The sequence below is a fragment of the Oncorhynchus gorbuscha genome, linkage group LG15, assembly GCF_021184085.1.
Source record: "Oncorhynchus gorbuscha isolate QuinsamMale2020 ecotype Even-year linkage group LG15, OgorEven_v1.0, whole genome shotgun sequence".
NCBI lineage: Eukaryota > Metazoa > Chordata > Actinopteri > Salmoniformes > Salmonidae > Oncorhynchus > Oncorhynchus gorbuscha.
The window spans coordinates 43,600,530-43,620,990 of NC_060187.1; the positions used below are offsets into that span (position 1 = coordinate 43,600,530).

Sequence of the window (20,461 nt, forward strand, 5' to 3'; positions counted from 1 at the left end):
AGGTGCAGGAACACAGTACTTTTGAGATAATATTCTATAAGAGGTGCAGGAACTCAAGCAGTGAAAATTGGAGGTGCCGGGTATTGGGTATTGAACTTCGATGAACTCCTGCCCAAGTCGAGTGCTGATCATACTGATCAACTTTGACGTATTTTGATTTAATCAAGTCATCTCACAGAACTTCATATTTTCCTTCACAGAGCCAAAGTAAATGTCTACATTTTGGTTTGATTGTAGACTTGTTTTGATTATTGTAGGCTTAATCAGAAAAGGCGCATGGCATTTACTTTCTGAGTCTCGCTCTTGGGGTTTTTGACACTTTCTCTTTCATTATGACTGTTAGACTGTAAATAGTGGTTTTGGAATGTATAAACTAAAGTGAAAGAAAGAGTGAGTGCAGAAGCCCAAGAAGAGGCAGACGCCGAAGACGGCTGCTGGCCTGAAAAGGTGTGGGGTTTAAAAAAATGCTGCATCTTGTCTCTCAGGTAACAAGGGAAAAACATGTGGAGGCAGCTAGATTAACATCCTCTACAGGAAGTTGTTGAAATTACACACCAACAGTCTTTTGTTATTTGCCTCGAGTCTGACTAATAATTGCTAAATGGCTGGGACTTCAGGGTGCAGACATTTGTCAAATTAATCTTTCATCGCGGTAAGTCAGTTGGCAAATAGTTTATGAAGTGCAGTCCTATTTCATTATAAAAGCAATATGAGCAAACATATTCTGTGGACCTATTTTCTCATTTCATATGTCATACGAACATAGCCTTCTTCACATGGTCAGATAGAATTGCAGAATAGTTTTACTCCCCTTCATGACATTAGTTTGGTTGATTTGGTTTTGAGACATGTCATGTTGATACTGATACTGCAGCTGTCTTTAATCGTCTGATAAATGTGTAATGATGCCGTCCATGTCCATTGCAATAAACTAGACTGTGTTTGTAATGTATTCTTTGTGTGAATACACTCTGGCTAAAGTCCTGCTGTTTGTGTGCCTTAAGCCAGACCCCCGGAAAACATAGCTATAGCCTTCTATACATAATTTGGCACTCTACCGAGATAGTTCTTTGTTTTGAATAACATCTGTTCTGAACACATATGTACATGGTATTAACTTTGTTAGTGTGATGAGTCTGCATACCATTCATTATTTGATACAACGTGGGTGTATAAGTCCAAAATCATACTTCATGCAGGCATGCAAGCATACATGGCTTTTATCTCATCGGCCCAGCAATTACAGGAAGTCTCAGGTCAGAGCTCACCGAAGTTGATTACACACTTTTAAAAGTTGTCATATAGCCACCAGGAGGCGGTTGATATCATAAAGTTGCACAGTACTGGTACTCGTCTGTATTCCATGACAAAGCCCAGCTGTTGCATGTGTCGTTCACACCACAGGAGGCAGTATATAACCCTCACATACTTTCAGGAAACAAATAAGTAAACAACTTTGTTTTTTTGGGGACAACTTTTCACCCCTGATTTTGCAATCTAGAGGGCCTGGAACTAAATGTTCTGTAAGATATGATAGATGTATTTGTATTGCAAGCAGATGCACTTTCATGTTTTGGATAAAAGCGTCTGCTAAATGGCATATATTATTATTATATTATTAATTCCCTTTATCATTATTGCTTGTGGTAGCCACTATTAGTGGTAGCCTAATAGTAAAAAAAAACTGTTTCATGATCGTTCATACAGGGCTTTAGAGACGTTTCAAATCATGATCATGTTTGCTCTCTAAGAAAATCAATTTTGCAAACTGTGTATGTTCGGTTTCTTGGAACTAATGCATAGACCGCATGTACAGGATGTTAAAAATGGACCCGAGCTAAAGCGAATATAAATACCTTTGCACAATAGTACAATGTGACAATGTACAATGTGAAACTAAATGGGAGGATCTTTGCTGTCTTCAGGCATGCTCAGTTAAGTCTGTTTTTGTCTAAGAACCTGTAACCATCAATCACCAGGCACTGTTTTCTCTGTTCGCTCTGAGCACTCCACGCCCAGGGAAGATGTTTATTAGCCTGCTACAGTCTTATGCATGGCACCTTATGTAATATATTCGGAGATCCCGCCCCCTTTCACATCGTGCAAAAAGGAGCTGTGGCCGTCTCTGCTGCATCAGTTTTGTGTAGCGACAAGCAAGAGAGACAACTCAAACGCTCTACGCTTTTTGACAACTTGAACAAGAAAGCAAGAACTTTTTAGCAAAAGTAATCCCTTTGGAATTAACACGCCTCAAGATGATTTTCGGCAAATTGAAAAAGTTTGACATCGTCTTTGACTCTCCAGAAATCGACTCTCCTCCAGTTTTCAGCAGTGGGGACGTGGTGTCTGGAAAAGTTGTTTTGGACCTTGCAGGGGAATGTAAAGTGGAGTCGTTGAAGTTGCACGCCGAAGGTTTTGCTAAAGTGTATTGGACCGAGTCTCGTTCGGCTGGGTCTAGTACTGCTTATACTCAAAACTACAGCGACGAAGTGGAATATCTCAACCGAAGAGAAGTGCTTTTGCAAGCAGGTTAGTCATTCACTCTTTCTTGGTGAATGTAAGCAATCGTGCTCCATGTTATGCTACTCTCCGGACAAACCATCTCGAGCAAATTTCAATCAAGATAAAAGTATTTTATTGTACACAACTGCGTTTTGTGGGGGGTTTCTCTCATGATGTTGTATTTTGTTATTTATTAACATTAAATTATTCTGTCATTTAAAAAATAAACAAGTCCAAGTGTTGTCAATGCAAGTTAGATTCACTCTAAAACGAATAACTCTAAAAGGGGACTCAGTGCTTCCATAAATAATATAAAATAACAAAATAACCCACAAATCAAGGGCCTGCAAATACCCGTTCAAGAGCACCAGGTTTGACAAAAATCTGTTTTCATGACAGTGAGAAGGAACCACCCTTTGCAAGTAGTATAGAGAGAGACGTGATATGTACCACCTAACGTTTTTAATATCGGATAAATATGGCGCTCTTGTTTGATGAGAAAAGAGTAACTTCAGTTGCAGTTCATTGTAATGAGAAATTGAACTCCGTGACTTATCCAATATTTATTTTAGGTAGTACATGGCATTGGAAAGTAAAAGGCCCTCTTTCAGTAATCAATGAATGTATCAGAAGTTGTCACAACATTAATGCTTGTTTTATTAATTTATTTTCAGATAATGCCGAGCTCATCCTCCTCCCTGCTGGAAGACATGAATTTCCATTTAGTTTCCAGTTGCCTGACGAGTAAGTATCCCTTTCTGGAATGAATGGTTTCGGTTCAGTATTGGCATACTGTTGATTACATGTTGATTGCATTTGATTTGGGCCTATGATAAACATCACATCTTATTAAAGAACAACGAAGGTCTAATCAATTGATGTGTTTTAACCCAACAGGACACTGGTTACATCTTTCGAAGGCAAGCATGGCAGCGTCCGCTACTGGGTGAAGGTGAAGCTGCATAGGCCCTGGGCTACAGTGAGGAAGATCAAGAAGGAGTTCACAGTCATTGAGCCCATTGACATCAACACACCGGCCTTATTGGCCCCCCAAGCTGGCAGCAAAGACAAGATGGCACGGGTTTGGTACCACAACTTTGGACAGGTGTCAATAACTGCCAAGATTGACCGTAAAGGTTACACACCAGGTAAGAACCAACCATATCCTTTAACCCTAGTGACCTGAACTTAACAAATAGTTATAACTATTTTTAACTGAACCAAATATAATGTCACAGCCTCTATTCTCCAACTTCCAGGTGAGGTGATTCCGGTCTTTGCTGAGTTTGACAATGCCACCTCACGCTCTGTGGTGCCCAAGGCCTACATCACACAGACGCAGACGTTCCTCGCCCGGGGCACCATGAAGCAGAAACAGGCTGTGGTGGCCACGCTTAATGGCGACGTGGTGGGGGCCCAGCGCAGGGAGACCTGGCATGGCCGCGCCATCAAGATCCCACCAGTCGGGCCCTCCATCCTGCAGTGCCGCATCATCAAAGTGGAATACATGCTCAGGGTGAGTTCACTCCCTAGACAGTATGGAAAGCACTTCATTCACATTTATTAGGTGTTCCTTGTTGTGTGTATGTCTTATTGATAATGAAAAGCTAATTAGAGGTTAATGGTTTTACCCCTACTGAAGAGTCCATGTTACTGTAGTTCTAAAAGCTTTCTCCCCGCTCCACCACTTAGGTATGTGTGGATGTTCCTGGGACCTCTAAGTTGTGCCTAGAGCTGCCGCTGGTGATGGGCACCATCCCCCTGCATCCCTTCGGCAGCCGCACCTCTAGCGTCAGCAGCCAGTACAGTGTCAACCTGGAATGGCTCCGCATGGCCATCCCTGAGCAGCCTGAGCGTAAGTGTGTCTCATTGTAAACAAGACATAACATGTTCCCCAAAGCTAAATGCCAAACCCCCTGAAAATCTCCAACCTTAGGCAAAATGGTTTACTCATCTGTCCCCTCTTTCCCTCCCCCATACAGCTCCTCCTGACTACAGCTCTGTGGTGACTGATGAGGAGGCTGAGCAGAACACTGTGGCCCACTGTCCTGAGGAGGACCTCAGTGGGATCATGGAGCACCCACTTAGGGCCTTTGTCCAGGAGTTCCGCTTCCGACCCCCTCCGGTGTACTGCGAGGTGAGCTAGCACCACTTGGAATACTCGTGATTTAACTGAACTCTCTACACGTCATGACCCAATGTGCCTTATTGAAACGTATACCCTTGTGTTTTGCGCCTGCAGGTCGACCCAAACCCTCAACCCCTCAACATGAGACGTCGCTGCATGACGTGTTGAACCAACCACTTGAGCGTCACGCGATGACCTGACTTAATTACGCGAAGTGATTTGTCTTCTCCTGGATTACTATCCGAAACTGGCTACCCAGTCCCAAGATGTGGCTTCTGTTGTTGGTAGGGACTAAGAGTACCGCTGAGAAGGTGGTAGAGGAGATGGAGACGACAGGACCTGGTTGTGGAGGAAGCCCTTTTAAAAAAGAAGGTTATGTTGAGCAAGGAAAGGAAATAACTTGTCCCATGGTTCCTGTCCTCCAAAGTGATTTTGGCTCTGGATGAGGAAACAGAGCACCTCCTGCCAATCAATGATTCCCACACAATAAATGTTTTGTGTTTTTTACTGAATTTGGGGAAATATTGGGGGAGAATCACTTGATTTTTGTTAGGGGGAGAGTTGGAGTTGCAGATGATATCTATGCCTTAAAGAATGCTATGTGATATGAAGAAGTAATCAGCTGGTTTAATGTTGAGGCATCTGTAATACCCAACTCCCCTTTGCCTTGTAACATATAGCCTAGATGTCGACCTGCGTTATGTATTATGACTCAATCGTGATGTTCCCATGACTATTTCTACTAGTCAAGTAAATGAGATTCAAGTAAGCACTTTTCTGAGAAGTCATGGTTTGGTGAAGAGGAGTTGAGTCAGCAGGTTTAGATATTAAGCCGATGTACACAGGTAATGCTATGCAAAAGGGAAAGCCTGCAGTATCTGCAAATGAACTGAAATGATTGCCTGAGCGATTCTGATGCAGCAGCTATCCTCTATATGGCGCTGTTCAACATATTCTGAATGTTAATATAACAGTACTGGATGAAGAAACTAAGTGAATTTCTTTGTATGTGGATGAATTCAAGAGGAATTGGGGTTGCGTACAAGCCAGTTCTTTAGCACAAACCTATGCATAGTTTCTTCTCAAATACAGACGAGTACTGATTTATGACCGTTCACAAGAATGATAAGAGGAAGAAACGTGTGAGTCTGTTTCGAAGCTGCTTCAGGCTCAAACGATTATTTTTAGAAGCAGCTAAAGAGGAAATGTCTGAGCTGTGTGGTTTGTGCGTTTGTCTCAACCCAGATGCCTGTGCCTTGATGTTTCTGAACAGTTTATACATGTCTGCAGGACATTTGTTCAGTGTTACATTAAGCCTTACGTTGAGGATGTCACTTTGAAGTGTACTAAAGAACATTCCAAGAAATTACTGAGGACTTTTACCTCATTTCCAAATAATGGAGAGAATGGTGGCTTCAGGTCAGCAATGCAGCTTTGGTGTCATGCTCAGTGCAGCACACACCTTAAACGGAATGTATTTTATACAAATGCCATTGTTGATTCACAGAACTTGCCAAAGTTTTTGTAATTCTCGTTTCTAATAAAAACACTGACAGATTTTTGTGTTTTCTGTCAATTAATTCATTTCTTAATTTACCTCATTCTATTTCCCAGAAAGTTTAGTTGGTGAGATTTGACTAGAGGTTCAATACAACTTGTTCTCCTTGAATAGATGATTGAGTGCCATCTCAAAGAAGAGAATATTAAAGCTTCCTTTTCAACAGCTACTCGTTGACATGCTAAGAAACATGACTGGGCAGGGGAATTCTGGTGAAAAGTAATTCAGTCACGTTTAACTTTTTTTTAACATCCACACATTTGAACCATAATATGAATTAAATTTCTTTGACCAAACTTAGGTTAATGTAACCTGAAACCTCATTATTTTTTATATTTTTTCCCCCTGCTACATTCTGTCTTTTTTTGGAACATCATGTCCAGCAGTTTTAATGTGAGCTGAGGCAACACTGCGGTCATGGTTCATCTGAAGAACACTTCTCTTACTCAGAGGCAGCAGGCCATGAAAACAATAATTGTGAAGTGGTAGTGGGTGTATATTTTTACATTGTACAGTTACATAATTTTGCTATTCCGGCTATTCCTGCAGCGTTTGGCAGATGTTGGGGTCTTACAATTGTTTAATACATACAAGAACAGGATGAAAGGATAGCAGTGGCCTGCTAGAGTTTCTGACTTGATTTCTTGTCATTTTTTGTCTTATCAAAACTCCATCTGTGACTGGTTTATGTAACCAAACCCAAATATGTGACCCAGTAGGCCTGCAATCTGCAGTGAAAGAGGAAACAGAATACTAAGATGGTGTTAGTAATTACACAGGCCATCAAGGATAACAAATTCATTAAAAAAAGTTTCAAAACCTGACCAAAATAGATGTTTCCATCTCTCACCAAACCTATTGGGACAGGCCTTGGCTGGTGCTGGTGGTGAGTTGGTGGCTTGGCACGCAAGGCAAAACATTTGATATATGTTGTCTTGACAAAGTGCAATAGGCGGTTATGGCACAAACAGTTGAAGTCGGAAGTTTACATACACTTAGTTTGGAGTCATTAAAACTCGTTTCCAACCACTCCACACATTTCTTATCAACAAACTATAGTTGTGGCAAGTCGATTAGGACATCTACTTTGTACATGACACAAGTAATTTTTTCCAACAATTGTTTACAGACAGATTATTTCACTTATAATTCACTGTATCACAATTACAGTGGGTCAGAAGTTTACATACACTAAGTTGACTGTGCCTTTAAACAGCTTGGATAATTCCAGAAAATTATGTCATGGCTTTAAAAGCTTCTGATAGGCTAATTGACATCATTTGAGTCAATTGGAGGTGTACATGTGGATGTATTTCAAGGCCTACCTTCAAACTCAGTGCCTCTTTGCTTGACATCATGGGAAAATCAAAAGAAATCAGCCCAGACCTCAGATTTTTTTTTGTAGACCTCCAGTCTGGTTCATCCTTGGGAGCAATTTCCAAACGCCAGAAGGTACCACGTTCATCTGTACAAACAACAGTACGCAAGTATAAACATCATGAGACCGCGTAGCCGTCATACCGCTCAGGAAGGAGACGCTTTCTGTCTCCTAGAGATGAACGTACTCTGGTGCGAAAAGTGCAAATCAATCTTAGAACAACAGCCAAGGACCTTGTGAAGATGCTGGATGAAACGGGTACAAAAGTATCTATATCTACAGTAAAACGAGTCCTATATCGACATAACCTGAAAGGCCGCTCAGCATGGAAGAAGCCACTGCTTCAAAACCGCCATAAAAAAGCCAGACTATGGTTTACAACTGCACATGGGGACGAAGATTGTACTTTTTGGAGAAATGTCCTCTGGTGTGATGAAACAAAAGATAAATGTTTGGCCATAATGACCACTGTTATGTTTGGAAGAAAAAAGGGGATGCTTGCAAGCCGAAGAACACTATCCCAACCATGAAGCACGGGGGTGGCAGCATCATGTTGTGAGGGTGCTTTGCTGCAGGAGGGACAGGTGTACTTCAAAAGGACAATTATGTAGATATATTGAAGTATCTCATGACATCAATCAGGAAGTTAAAGCTTGGTCGCAAATGGGTCTTCCAAATGGGCAGTGACCCCAAGCATACTTCCAAAGTTGTGGCAAAATGGCTTAAGGACAACAAAGTCATCACAAAGCCCTGACCTCAATCTTATAGAAAATGTGTGGGTAGAATGGAAAAAGCGTGTGTGAGCACGGAGGCCTACAAAACCTGACTCAGTTACACCAGCTCTGTCTGTAGGAATGGACCAAAATTCACCAAACTTATTGTGGGAAGCTTGTGGAAGGCTACCTGAAAGGTTTGACCCAAGTTAAACAATTTAAATCCAATGCTACCAAATACTAATTGAGTGTATGTGAACTTCTGAACTACTGGGAATGTGATGAAAGAAATAAAAGCTGAAATAAATCATTCTCTCTACTATTATTCAGACATTTCACATTCTTAAACTGAAGTGGTGATCCTAACTGACCTACGCATCTCCGGCGCGGCCCATGCTTGGATTGCGTCCTACCTGACAGGTCGCTCCTACCAGGTGGCGTGGCGAGAATCTGTCTCCTCACCACGCGCTCTCACCACTGGTGTCCCCCAGGGCTCTGTTCTAGGCCCTCTCCTATTCTCGCTATACACCAAGTCACTTGGCTCTGTCATAACCTCACATGGTCTCTCCTATCATTGCTATGCAGACGACACACAATTAATCTTCTCCTTTCCCCCTTCTGATGACCAGGTGGCGAATCGCATCTCTGCATGTCTGGCAGACATATCAGTGTGGATGACGGATCACCACCTCAAGCTGAACTTCGGCAAGACGGAGCTGCTCTTCCTCCCGGGGAAGGACTGCCCGTTCCATGATCTCGCCATCACGGTTGACAACTCCATTGTGTCCTCCTCCCAGAGCGCTAAGAACCTTGGCGTGATCCTGGACAACACCCTGTCGTTCTCAACTAACATCAAGGCGGTGGCCCGTTCCTGTAGGTTCATGCTCTACAACATCCGCAGAGTACGACCCTTCCTCACACAGGAAGCGGCGCAGGTCCTAATCCAGGCACTTGTCATCTCCCGTCTGGATTACTGCAACTCGCTGTTGGCTGGGCTCCCTGCCTGTGCCATTAAACCCTACAACTCATCCAGAATGCCGCAGCCCGTCTAGTGTTCAACCTTCCCAAGTTCTCTCACGTCACCCCGCTCCTCCGCTCTCTCCACTGGCTTCCAGTTGAAGCTCGCATCCGCTACAAGACCATGGTGCTTGCCTACGGAGCTGTGAGGGGAACGGCACCTCAGTACCTCCAGGCTCTGATCAGGCCCTACACCCAAACAAGGGCACTGCGTTCATCCACCTCTGGCCTGCTCGCCTCCCTACCACTGAGGAAGTACAGTTCCCGCTCAGCCCAGTCAAAACTGTTCGCTGCTCTGGCTCCCCAATGGTGGAACAAACTCCCTCACGACGCCAGGACAGCGGAGTCAATCACCACCTTCCGGAGACACCTGAAACCCCACCTCTTTAAGGAATACCTAGGATAGGATAAAGTAATCCTTCTCACCCCCCCCCCCCCTTAAAATATTTAGATGCACTATTGTAAAGTGGTTGTTCCACTGGATGTCATAAGGTGAATGCACCAATTTGTAAGTCGCTCTGGATAAGAGCGTCTGCTAAATGACTTAAATGTAATGTAAATGTCTAAGACAGGGCATCTTTATGAGGATTAAATGTCAGGAATTGTGAAAAACTGAGTTTAAATGTACGTGGCTAAGGTGTATGTAAACGTCCGACTTCAACTGTATCATCAACACACAGGGCATTGACTCCTCTTACTTGGTGTCTGTCTGCCCAGTGTGTCAAGAGAAGAGAAGGGGGATTCTCCCATTGGAATGATGCTGTGGTCTGCTGTTTGACAAATTCCTCATGGAGCAATTAGGAATAGAGCCTGGGATTCGGGAACATCGGCAGCACACTGGACTGCCTTGTGTGTCTTCATGTCAGCTCATCCTCACATAATGGGATCTGCAATGAGTGTTTAGCAGAACGAAGAGGAAGAGGGGAATGTACAGCAGTAGTCTTTCATTTCCCATTAAAGGAACATGGGGCATGGGGCTTACTGTAAAGACAGACTTTTCTTCTCGTCACTGTCCTGGGGTTTTCTATTGTGTCTGTCCGAGTGTGTTTCCCTCAACTGTTGCTAGTCATGTGTGGCAGCCTGACAGCATTCTGTGTGAGTGTGTGTGTATTGCTTTAATTATCATGTGGATTTCATGTATTAACTGCCAGGGATATTGTAAACAACCAGCCAACAAGCCCAATGTCTTGGCTGATTATGCACAGCAGACACAGACAGACAAACAAACTCAACCTCATGATCATGGTTTTGGTCCAAATAAACACCTTTCAGGCATCCAATGTAGCATTGTGTTGGTACACTGTAGCGTCAAAATGAAGTAACAAAGTGTTATTACTTTCCCTTCCCTCTGTCTTTATCTGCTCTACACGAGAGACAGGAAGCCAACAGGGCCAATCAGGAAACGTAGCAGAGTGGCACGTACACATGAGAGGAGATGTCACTAGGCCAGGTTGTCAAGGTTGCTGGGAGGAAGTTGCTTTCCCTGCTTTGTATATTTAACCTATCATATTCCACGTTGGCTGGTATCCAGGCGATTACAACAACATCTCAGAATTGTAGACTGCCAGGTTGCAAAACATTTGTCTCTGGAAGTTCGACAGTGGCATTGGAAGACATAGCATCGCCATTGTTGTTTTCGTTGTACCTCGTTGGGAATGTCAGGCAATTTGGGTGCAGATAGAAATGTCCACGGTCGCGAAATGTTTTGTCTCGAGCAAGAGAGCTTTACATTCCTTTCCAATGCAGAGTATCTGTATCTGCTTTGTGTGTCTGTGTGTTTGTGTGCATCTCAACATTTGCGTTGTATGCAAGAGAGCAATATGTAGCCTACTGAATACAAAGAAGTATGAATGAATGACTTTCATATTTAAAGGGCACTGGGGCAGTTCAGCAGACATGCAAATCCTGTATTTTGTAGCAAATTATGTTCTCAATTGTAAACACACACAGGATGACATACAGTGCATTTGGAAAATATTCAGACCATTTCACTTTTTCCATATTTTGTCATGTTACAGCCTTATTCTAAAATGGATAAAATATTTTATTTTAGACATTTTTGCAAATGTACTAAAAATTTAAAAGATATCTTATTTACATGAGTATTCAGACCCTTTGATATGAGCCTCGAAATTGAGCTGAGGTGCATCCTTTTTTCATTGATCATCCTCAAGATTTTTCTACAACTTGATTGGAATCCACCTGTGGTAAATTCAATTGATTGGACATGATTTGGAAAAACACACACCTGTCTATATAAGGTCTCACAGTTGACAGTGCATGTCAGAGCAAAAACCAAGCCTCAAGGTTGAAGGAATTGTACATAGAGCTCAAAGACAGAAGGTTCATACTCAAGGAGCCTCAAGGCTGGCAAATGTGCTTCAACAAAGTACTGAGCAAAGGGTCTGAATACTTGTGTAAATGTGATATTTCAGTTGACATTTTTTTAATACATTTGCTAAAAAACTAAAAATGTAATACATTTTAGAATAAGGCTGTAACATAACAAAATGTGGAAAAAGTCAAGGGGTCTGAATACTTTCCGAATGCACCGTACATAGCAGACTAGCTGTCTTCATTAGACTTACATAAGGCAGTGATGGAGACTTATTCAGTATTGTAACAAAGAGAAAAGACTGTTGAAAGACTTTTAATTGGACTATAGACTCAAAATAGGGAACTGACAATATCAAAATATCAAGCTTTTCATTTTCTGAATGTCCTTAATATACAGTGCATTCAGAAAGTATTCAGACCCCTTGACATTTTCCAGATTTTGTTATGTTACAGCCGTATTCTAAAATGTATAAAATATTTTTTCCCCCCTCATTAATCTACACACAATACCACATAATGACAAAGTGGCAACAGGTTTTCAATTGTTTTTGTACATTTATTATTAATAAACAACTGAAATACCTTATTTACATTAGTATTCAGACCCTTTACTATGAGACACAAAATTGAGCTCAGGTGTATCCTTTTTTCATTGATCATCCTCGAGATTTTTCTACAACAAGATTTGGAAAGGCACACAAATCAAATCAATCACATTTTATTGCTCACATACACTTGTTCAGCAGATGATATTGTGGGTGGAGCAACTTGCTTGTGGTTCTAGCTCCAACAGTGCAGTAATATCTTACAAGAAATATCTTGTAACAGTTTCACAACAATACACACAAATCTAAGTAAAGGAATGGTATTAAGAATATATAAATATTTGGACGAGCAATGTCAGAGCGGCATAGACTAAGATACAGAGAATAGAATAGAATACAATGTATACATATGAGATGAGGAATACAACATATTTAAATATTATTAAAGTGATTTGTTTTCCATTAATAAAGTGGGCAATGACTTCAAGTATATAGGCCAGTGGCCTCTAATGTTCTAGTGATGGCTATTTAAGTCTAATGACCTTGAGATAAAAGCTGTTTTCAGTTTCTCTGTCCCAGCTTTGATGCACCTGTACTGACCCCGCCTTCTGGATGATAGCGTGGTGAACAGGCAGTGGCTCTGGTGATTGTTGTCCTTGATGATCTTTTTGGCCTTCCTGTGATATTGGGTGCTGTAGGTGTCCTGGAGGGCAGGTAGTTTGCCCCCAGTGATGCGTTGGGCAGACCACCCTCTGGAGAGCCCTGCGGTTGCGGGGGGTGCAGTTGCAGTACCAGGTGGCGATACAGCCCGACAGGATGCTCTCAATTGTGCATCTGTAAACATTTCTGAGGGTTTTAGGTGCCAAGCCAACTTTCTTCAGCGCCCTGAGGTTGATGAAGCGCCGTTGCACCTTGTTTGCCACACTGTCTGCGTGGCTGGACCATTTCAGTTTGTCATTGATCTGTACGCCGAGGAACTTGAAGCTTTCCATCTTCTCCACTGCGGTCCCGTAAATTTGGATACGGGGGTGCTCCCTCTGCTGTTTCCTGAAGTCCAGGATCAGCTCCTTTGTTTTGTTGTGTAATGGCGTTCGTCTGTTGAATGAAGAGAGTCGGACCGAAGCGCAGCGTGTAGGTTACTCATGACTTTAATGAAAGATATGACGGTACATGAAATAACTGAAATACGAAAACAACAAACGAAACGTGAAACTAATTACAGCCTATCTGGTGAATACTACACAAAGACAGGAACAAACACCCACAAAATACAAAGCGAACTCAGGCTACCTAAATACGGTTCCCAATCCGAGACAATGAGAAACACCTGACTCCAATTGAGAACCGCCTCAGGCAGCCAAGCCTAACTAGACACACCCCTAATCATACACAATCCCAATGCTAATAAAACCCCAAAACGAAACACAACATATAAACCCATGTCACACCCTGGCCTACCCAAACATATAACAAAAACACAAAATACAATGAACAAGGCGTGACAGAATCCCCCCCCCCCCCAAGGTGCGGACTCCTGGACGCACCTCAAGAGCATCGGGAGGGTCCGGGTGGGCGTCTGTCCATGGTGGCGGTTCTGGCTCGGGACGTGGACCCCACTCCATAAATGTCCTATTTCCTCCCCTTCGCGTCCTGGGATAATCCACCTTCTCCGCCGAACATGGCCTAATAGTCCTCACCCAGATCCCCACATAACTGAGGAGTAGCTCGTGACAGAGGGGCATCTCAGGACAGAGGCGCATCTCAGGACAGAGGGGCATCTCAGGACAGAAGCAGCCCGGGACTGAGGGGAAGCCCGGTACTGAGGGGAAGCCCAGTACTGAGAGGAAGCCCAGTACTGAGAGGAAGCCCAGTACTGAGAGGAAGCCCAGTACTGAGAGGAAGCCCAGTACTGAGATGAAGCCCAGTACTGAGAGGAAGCCCAGTACTGAGAGGAAGCTCAGGCAGGTAGTAGGCTCCGGTAAATCCTGGCTGGCTGGCGGAACTGAAAGAGTCAGGTTGTCTGGCCGACCTAGAAGATCTTGGCAGACTGGGAGCACTGGGCAGACTGGGAGCACTGGCGGCGCTGGGCTGACTGGCGGCACTAGCGGCGCTGGGCAGACTGGGAGCACTGGCGGCGCTGGGCAGACTGGGAGCACTGGCGGAGCTGGGCAGACTGGGAGCACTGGCGGAGCTGGGCAGACTGGGAGCACTGGCGACGCTGGGCAGACTGGGAGCACTGGCGACGCTGGGCAGACTGGGAGCACTGGCGGCGCTGGGCAGACTGGCGGCACTGGCGGCGCTGGGCAGACGGGAGACTCCGGCAGCGCAGGAGAGGAGAAAGGCTCTGGCTGCGCTGAACAGGCGAGGCGCACTGGAGGCCTGGTGTGTGGTGCTGGAACTGGTGGTACTGGATCGAGGACACGCACAGGAAGCCTGGTGCGGGGAGCTGCTACCAGAGGACTGGTGTGTAGAGGTGGTTCTGGATAGACCGGACCGTGCAGGTGCACTGGAGCTCTTGAGCACCGAGCCTGCCCAAGCTTACCTGGCTCGATGCCCACTCTAGCCCGGCCAATAGGAAGGGCTGGTATGTGCCGCACCTGGCTCTGCACCCGCACTGGAAACACCGTGCGCTCCATAGCATAACACGGTGCCTGCCCGGTCTCTCTAGCCCAATGGTGAGCACAGGGAGTTTGCGCAGGTCTCCTACCTGGCATAACTATTCTCCCTTCTCGCGCCCCCCAATAATTTTTTTGGGCTGCTTTTCCGGCTTCCAACCGCGTCGCCGTGCTGCCTCCTCATACCTGCGCCTCTCCGCTTTATACGCATCTATTTCTTCCTTGGGACGGCGATGTTCTCCCGGCTGCACCCAGGGTCCTTTACCGTCTAATTCCTCCTCCCATGTCCAATTCTCCAAGTGGTGCAGCCTCTCCCACTGCAACTGCTCTTCACAATTAACAGGGAGAGTTGGCTAAATAAATAAATATTTGGGGGTTACTTTCGGTTTTCGCTCTGCGTCGCCGTGTTTTCCTTTTCGACTCCATTCGTCTATAGCCCTCTTCGCATTGCTGCAGGGAATCCCAGGCGGGCTCCTGCACTCGCTCTGGGTCGGCCGCCCACCTGTCGAAACGTGAAACTAATTACAGCCTATCTGGTGAATACTACACAAAGACAGGAACAAACACCCACAAAATACAAAGCGAACTCAGGCTACCTAAATACGGTTCCCAATCCGAGACAACGAGAAACACCTGACTTCAATTGAGAACCGCCTCAGGCAGCCAAGCCTAACTAGACACACCCCTAATCATACACAATCCCAATGCTAATAAAACCCCAAAACGAAACACAACATATAAACCCATGTCACACCCTGGCCTACCCAAACATATAACAAAAACACAAAATACAATGACCAAGGTGTGACATGTTGACATTGAGTGAGAGGCTATTTTTATGGCACCACACTCCCATGGCCCTCATTTCCCCCCTTGTAGGCTGTCTCGTCATTGTTGGTAATTACGCCAACTGCCGTTGTGTCGTCTGCAAACTTGATGATTGAGTTGGAGGCGTGTGTGGCCATGCAATCATGGGTGAACAGGGAGTACAGAATGGGGCTGTGCACACACCCTTGTGGGGCCCCAGTGTTGAGGATGGAGGTGTTTTGTCCTACCTTCACCACCTGGGGCAACCCGTCAGGAAGTCCAGGACCCAGTTGCACAAGGCAGGGTTCAGACGCAGGGCCTCAAGATTAATGATGAGCTTGGAAGGTGCTATGGTGTTGAACGCTGAGCTATAGTCAATGTACAGCATTCTTACATAGGTATTCCTCTTGCCCAGATGGGCAGTGTGCGGTGCAATGGCAATTACATCGTCTGTGGATCTATTGGGGCGGCAAGCAAATTGAAGTGGGTCTAGGGTGTCAGGTAAGGTAGAGGTGATATGACCCTTGACTAATCTCTCAAAGCACTTCATGATGACAGAAGTGAATGCTGTGCGGAGATAGTTATTTAGTTCAGTTACCTTTTATTTTTTTGGGTACAGGAACAATGGTGGCCATCTTGAAGCATGTGGGGACAGCTGACTGGGATAGGGAAAGATTGAATATGTCCGAAAACACTGGTCTGTGCATGCTCTGAGGACGCGGCTAGGGATGCAGTCTGGGCCGGCAGCCTTGTGAGGGTTGACCCACCTATCTATTTAAGGTCTCACAGTTGTCAAAGCAAAAACCAAGACTTGAGGTCAAAAGAATTGAGCTCCGTAAGAGCTCCAAGACAGAATTGTGTCGAGGCACATTTCTGCTACATTGAAGGTCCCCAATAACACAGTGGCCTCCATCATTCTGAAATGGAAGACGTTTGGAACCACCAAGAACAGCCCGGACAAACTGAGCAATCGGGGGAGAAGGGCCATGGTCAGGGAGGTAACCAAGAACCCGATGGCCACTCTGACAGAGCTTCAGCGTTCCTCTGTGGAGATGGGATAACCTTTCAGAAGGACAACCATCTCTGCAACACTCCACCAATCAGGCCTTTATGGTAGAGTGGACAGACGGAAGCCACTCAGTAAAAGTTACATGACAGCTTTCTTGGAGCATCATGCTGTGGGGATGTTTATCAGCAGCAGGGACTGTGAGACTAGTCAGAATTTAGGGAAAGATGAACGGAGCAGAAAACAGAGAGATCCTTAATGAAAACCTGACCCAGAGCGCTCAGGACCTCAGACTGGGGCGAAGTTTCACCTTTTAACAGGACAGCGACCCAAAGCACACAGCCAAGACAATGCAAGAGTGGCTTCGGAATGTCCTTGTGTGGCCAGGCCAGAGCCCGAACTTGATCTCGATTGAACATCTCTGGAGAGACCTGAAAATAGCTGTACAGGGACACTCCCCATCCTATCTGACAGCGCTTGAGAGGATCTGCAGAGAAGAATGGGAGAAAGTCCCCAAATGCAGGTGTGCCAAGCTTGTAGCATCATACCCAAGAAGACTTGAGGCTGTAATCACTGTAAAGGGTCTGAATACTAACGTAAATGTGATCTTTCAGTAAATGTTTTATTGTCATTATTGTCATCAGCAAAAAATATTTGTCATCATTTCATACATTTTTGGCGCGGGCCCCCCACCAGCGGCGCTTCTTCCCAGTCTACCCCAGTGTCCTGAGAACCTCGCTTAACTACTCCGGAGCATTCCACTGGAGATTCTGGAAACAGCCGGGCGTTTCTCTCCCAGTGCTCCCTCATCTTCGAGCCACAGCCTTTTTTGTTCCCCTCGGACCACTCGTAGATAGCGTATTTGATAGGAGGGCACTTGCCTGGGCTACGCCGTTTTCCTCAGTCTGGAGGAGTTTGTGGCAGAGGTACGTGAAATGTTCGATTCTCCGTTATCCGGGAGAGAGGCTGCTCGTAAGCTGTTCAAACTACGTCAAGACTCCCATAGTGTGGCAGACTATGCAATGTATTTTATTTTAGTTGGCGACTGAGAGTGCCTGGAACCCGTCAGCCCTGTCTGACACGTTCTGTCACGGATAATCGGAGGTGATTAAAGGCGAGCTCGCAGCCCGGGAGTTGCCCATGGACCTCAACTCCCTCACAGCCTTGACCATTCGGATCAATGTAGGAGGGACAGGGACAGGGAAGTCACTTGTCCTTGATTTCCACCTTGCCTCTGAGGAATCCCGGAAGTCCCATGATTCTACATTTCTGAGTGAATCCGATGTCACACGAGTTCTCTCGGAAATCACAGAGGGCTGTCAACTCGTCTCCTCCGGAGCCCATGCAACTGGGTAGGGCTAGATTGTCTCCTGCTGAGTGCAGACTAAAGACCAAGAGCTGTCTGTTTTGTGGAGCTATGGGACATTTCTTATCTACCTGCACATTAAAAAACCAGGCTCAACAGTAAGTATGAGTACACTGGTGAGCCGTACAAAGAGTTTCAATTGTAACCCCCTCTACGCTACCCTGTTGTGGGGAGTCCAAATCCAGCAGTGACTCTGGGGCCGACGAGAGCTTTATGGACAGTACCCTGGTGTCGGAACTGGGTGTCTCCACTCAACTGCTTTCCATCCCGATGGACGTCAGAGCGCTGGATGGGCGCTCTTTTGGTAGAGTCACCCACAATGCGGTTCCTATACATCTGTGAGTGTCAGGCATCAGTCTATGGAGTTTCTGCTCCTGGAGTCTCCTTATGTACCCATGGTTTTGGGGGTTTCATGGCTCCAGAGGCACAATCCCCTAATCGACTTGGCTACGGGTTCCATCCTTGGTTGGAGTCAGTTTTTCCATGCACATTGTCTGAAGTAAGCACAGCCTGCCCTGTGACGTCTGCTGGCTTGGGTAAAGCCTTGGATCTATTCGCAGAGTACCAGGACTTACGGGAGGTTTTCAACTCTGCCCACGCCACGTCTCTTCCTCTGCATCAGCCCTATGACTGTGCTATCGACCTTCTCCAGGGCATCGCACCACTTCGGGGGCGACTTTATTCCCTGTCGGATCTGGAGACCAAAGCGATGGAAGGGTATTTTGAGGACTTTCTCGCTGCATGGATTATGCATCCATCTTCCTCCCCTGCCGGCGCAGAGTTCTTCCCTGCCTCCGTGTATCTACTACCGGGGTCTTATTGACATTATGTTTATAAACCGTTACCCGCTACCACTCATCTCCTCAGCTTTTGAGCCTCTCCAGGGAGCGGTCATCTTCTCCAAGTTGGACCTTCGGAACGCTTACCATCTGGTTCGGATACGGGAAGGTGACAGGTGGAAGTCAGCCTTTAACACTGCTAGCGGGTGCTATGAGTACCTGGTGATGCCGTTCGGACTGACCATGCTCCTACAGTGTTCCAGGCCCTGGTCAATGATGTGCTACGTGACATGTTGAACCGATTTGTGTTTGACTACCTGGACGACATCCTCATCTATTCCCGGTCAGCTCAAGAGCACGTCCTCCATGTCCGACAGGTCTTCCAGTGTCTCCTGGAGAACCAGCTTTTTGTGAAGGTGGAGAAACGGTGGAGATACGTCATTGCTACTGGGATCTTCAGATGAACCCTGACAAGGTGAGAGCAATGGTGGGTTGGCTTCAACCCACATCCAGACTGCAGCTACAACGCTTCCTGGGGTTGCTCATTTCTACCATTGTTTTGACTACAGGAACCTTGCTTCCCCACTCTCTGCACTCACCTCTCCCAAGGTTCCATTCATATGGTCTCCAGCAGCTGACTGGGCATTCTCAGACCTCAAGCAGCAAATCACTACATTCATATCTTAATCCATCCGTCCGTTCCCGTCAGTTCATGGTGGAGGTCGATGCCTCAGACGTCAGAGTGGGGGCTGTCCTGTCCCAGCATTCCGCCCAGGACCAGAAGTTGCATCCCTGCGCCTTCCTTTCCCATCATCTTAACCTCCATTGAGAGGAACTATGATGTGGGAAATCAATAATTACTCACTGTTAAGATGGTGTTGGAGGAGTGGTGGCATTGGTTAGAAGGGACGGAACATTCATTCTTGGTGTGGATGGACCATAAGAACCTGAAATATCTCAGCATTGCAAAGCACCGCAACTCCAGGCCGGCGAGATGAGCCCTGTAATTCACTCATCTCATTCATTCATCTCCTACGCACGCTCATGTCTGTACAGCCCCACTACTACACCATCGGACCCCAAGACCAACCGGATGTTAGTCCTGGACTCTGCCCGTGCTCCGGTTCTGGAATGGGCACATTCCTTGAGGCTCACCTGTCCTCCTGACCTCTGCTTTTGTCCGACAACATTTTTGGCAACCCACCATGGTTCCTGATGTCTCTGCGTTTGTTGCCGCCTGCACTGTGTGTGCACAGAACAAGACTCCGCGGCAAGCTCCGCCTGTTCTCCTTCAACCACTCCCTGTTTCTCATCGCCCCTGGTCCCATATATCCTTGGACTTCGTCACGGGTATCCACACCACTACCCTTACGGAAAAGCCACCCATTTTACCCCCCTTCCTAAGTTGCCCTCAGCTAAGGAGACGGTCCAGCTCATGGTGCAGCACATCTTCCAGATCCATGGACTTCTGGTTGACATGGTCTCAGATCGCGGTCCTCAGTTCTTATCCCGGTTCTGGAAGGCGATCTGCACCCTCCTTGAGTCGTGGCCCAGCCATTCTCTGGTTTTCATCCCTAGTTTAACGGCCAGTCGGAGGGAGCCAATCAGGACCTGGAGATGACTCTTCGTTGCCTCGTCTCCACCAATCCCACCACCTGGAGCCAGCAACTAGTGTGGATGGAATATGCCCGCAACACCTTTTCCTGTTCT

The 20,461-nt window shown here is 45.9% G+C and overlaps 1 protein-coding gene across 1 annotated transcript; it reads left to right on the forward strand.

Moving 5' to 3' along the window:
* Positions 1 to 2,032: 2,032 nt before the first annotated feature.
* Positions 2,033 to 6,188, forward strand: LOC123997420 (arrestin domain-containing protein 2-like). Its single transcript, XM_046301616.1, has 7 exons — positions 2,033 to 2,529; positions 3,177 to 3,246; positions 3,400 to 3,650; positions 3,762 to 4,018; positions 4,195 to 4,357; positions 4,485 to 4,639; positions 4,745 to 6,188. The coding sequence occupies exons 1-7, from the start codon at positions 2,256 to 2,258 to the stop codon at positions 4,796 to 4,798; spliced, it is 1,224 nt and encodes a 407-aa protein (XP_046157572.1). The 5' UTR covers positions 2,033 to 2,255; the 3' UTR covers positions 4,799 to 6,188.
* The last annotated feature ends 14,273 nt before the right edge of the window (positions 6,189 to 20,461 follow it).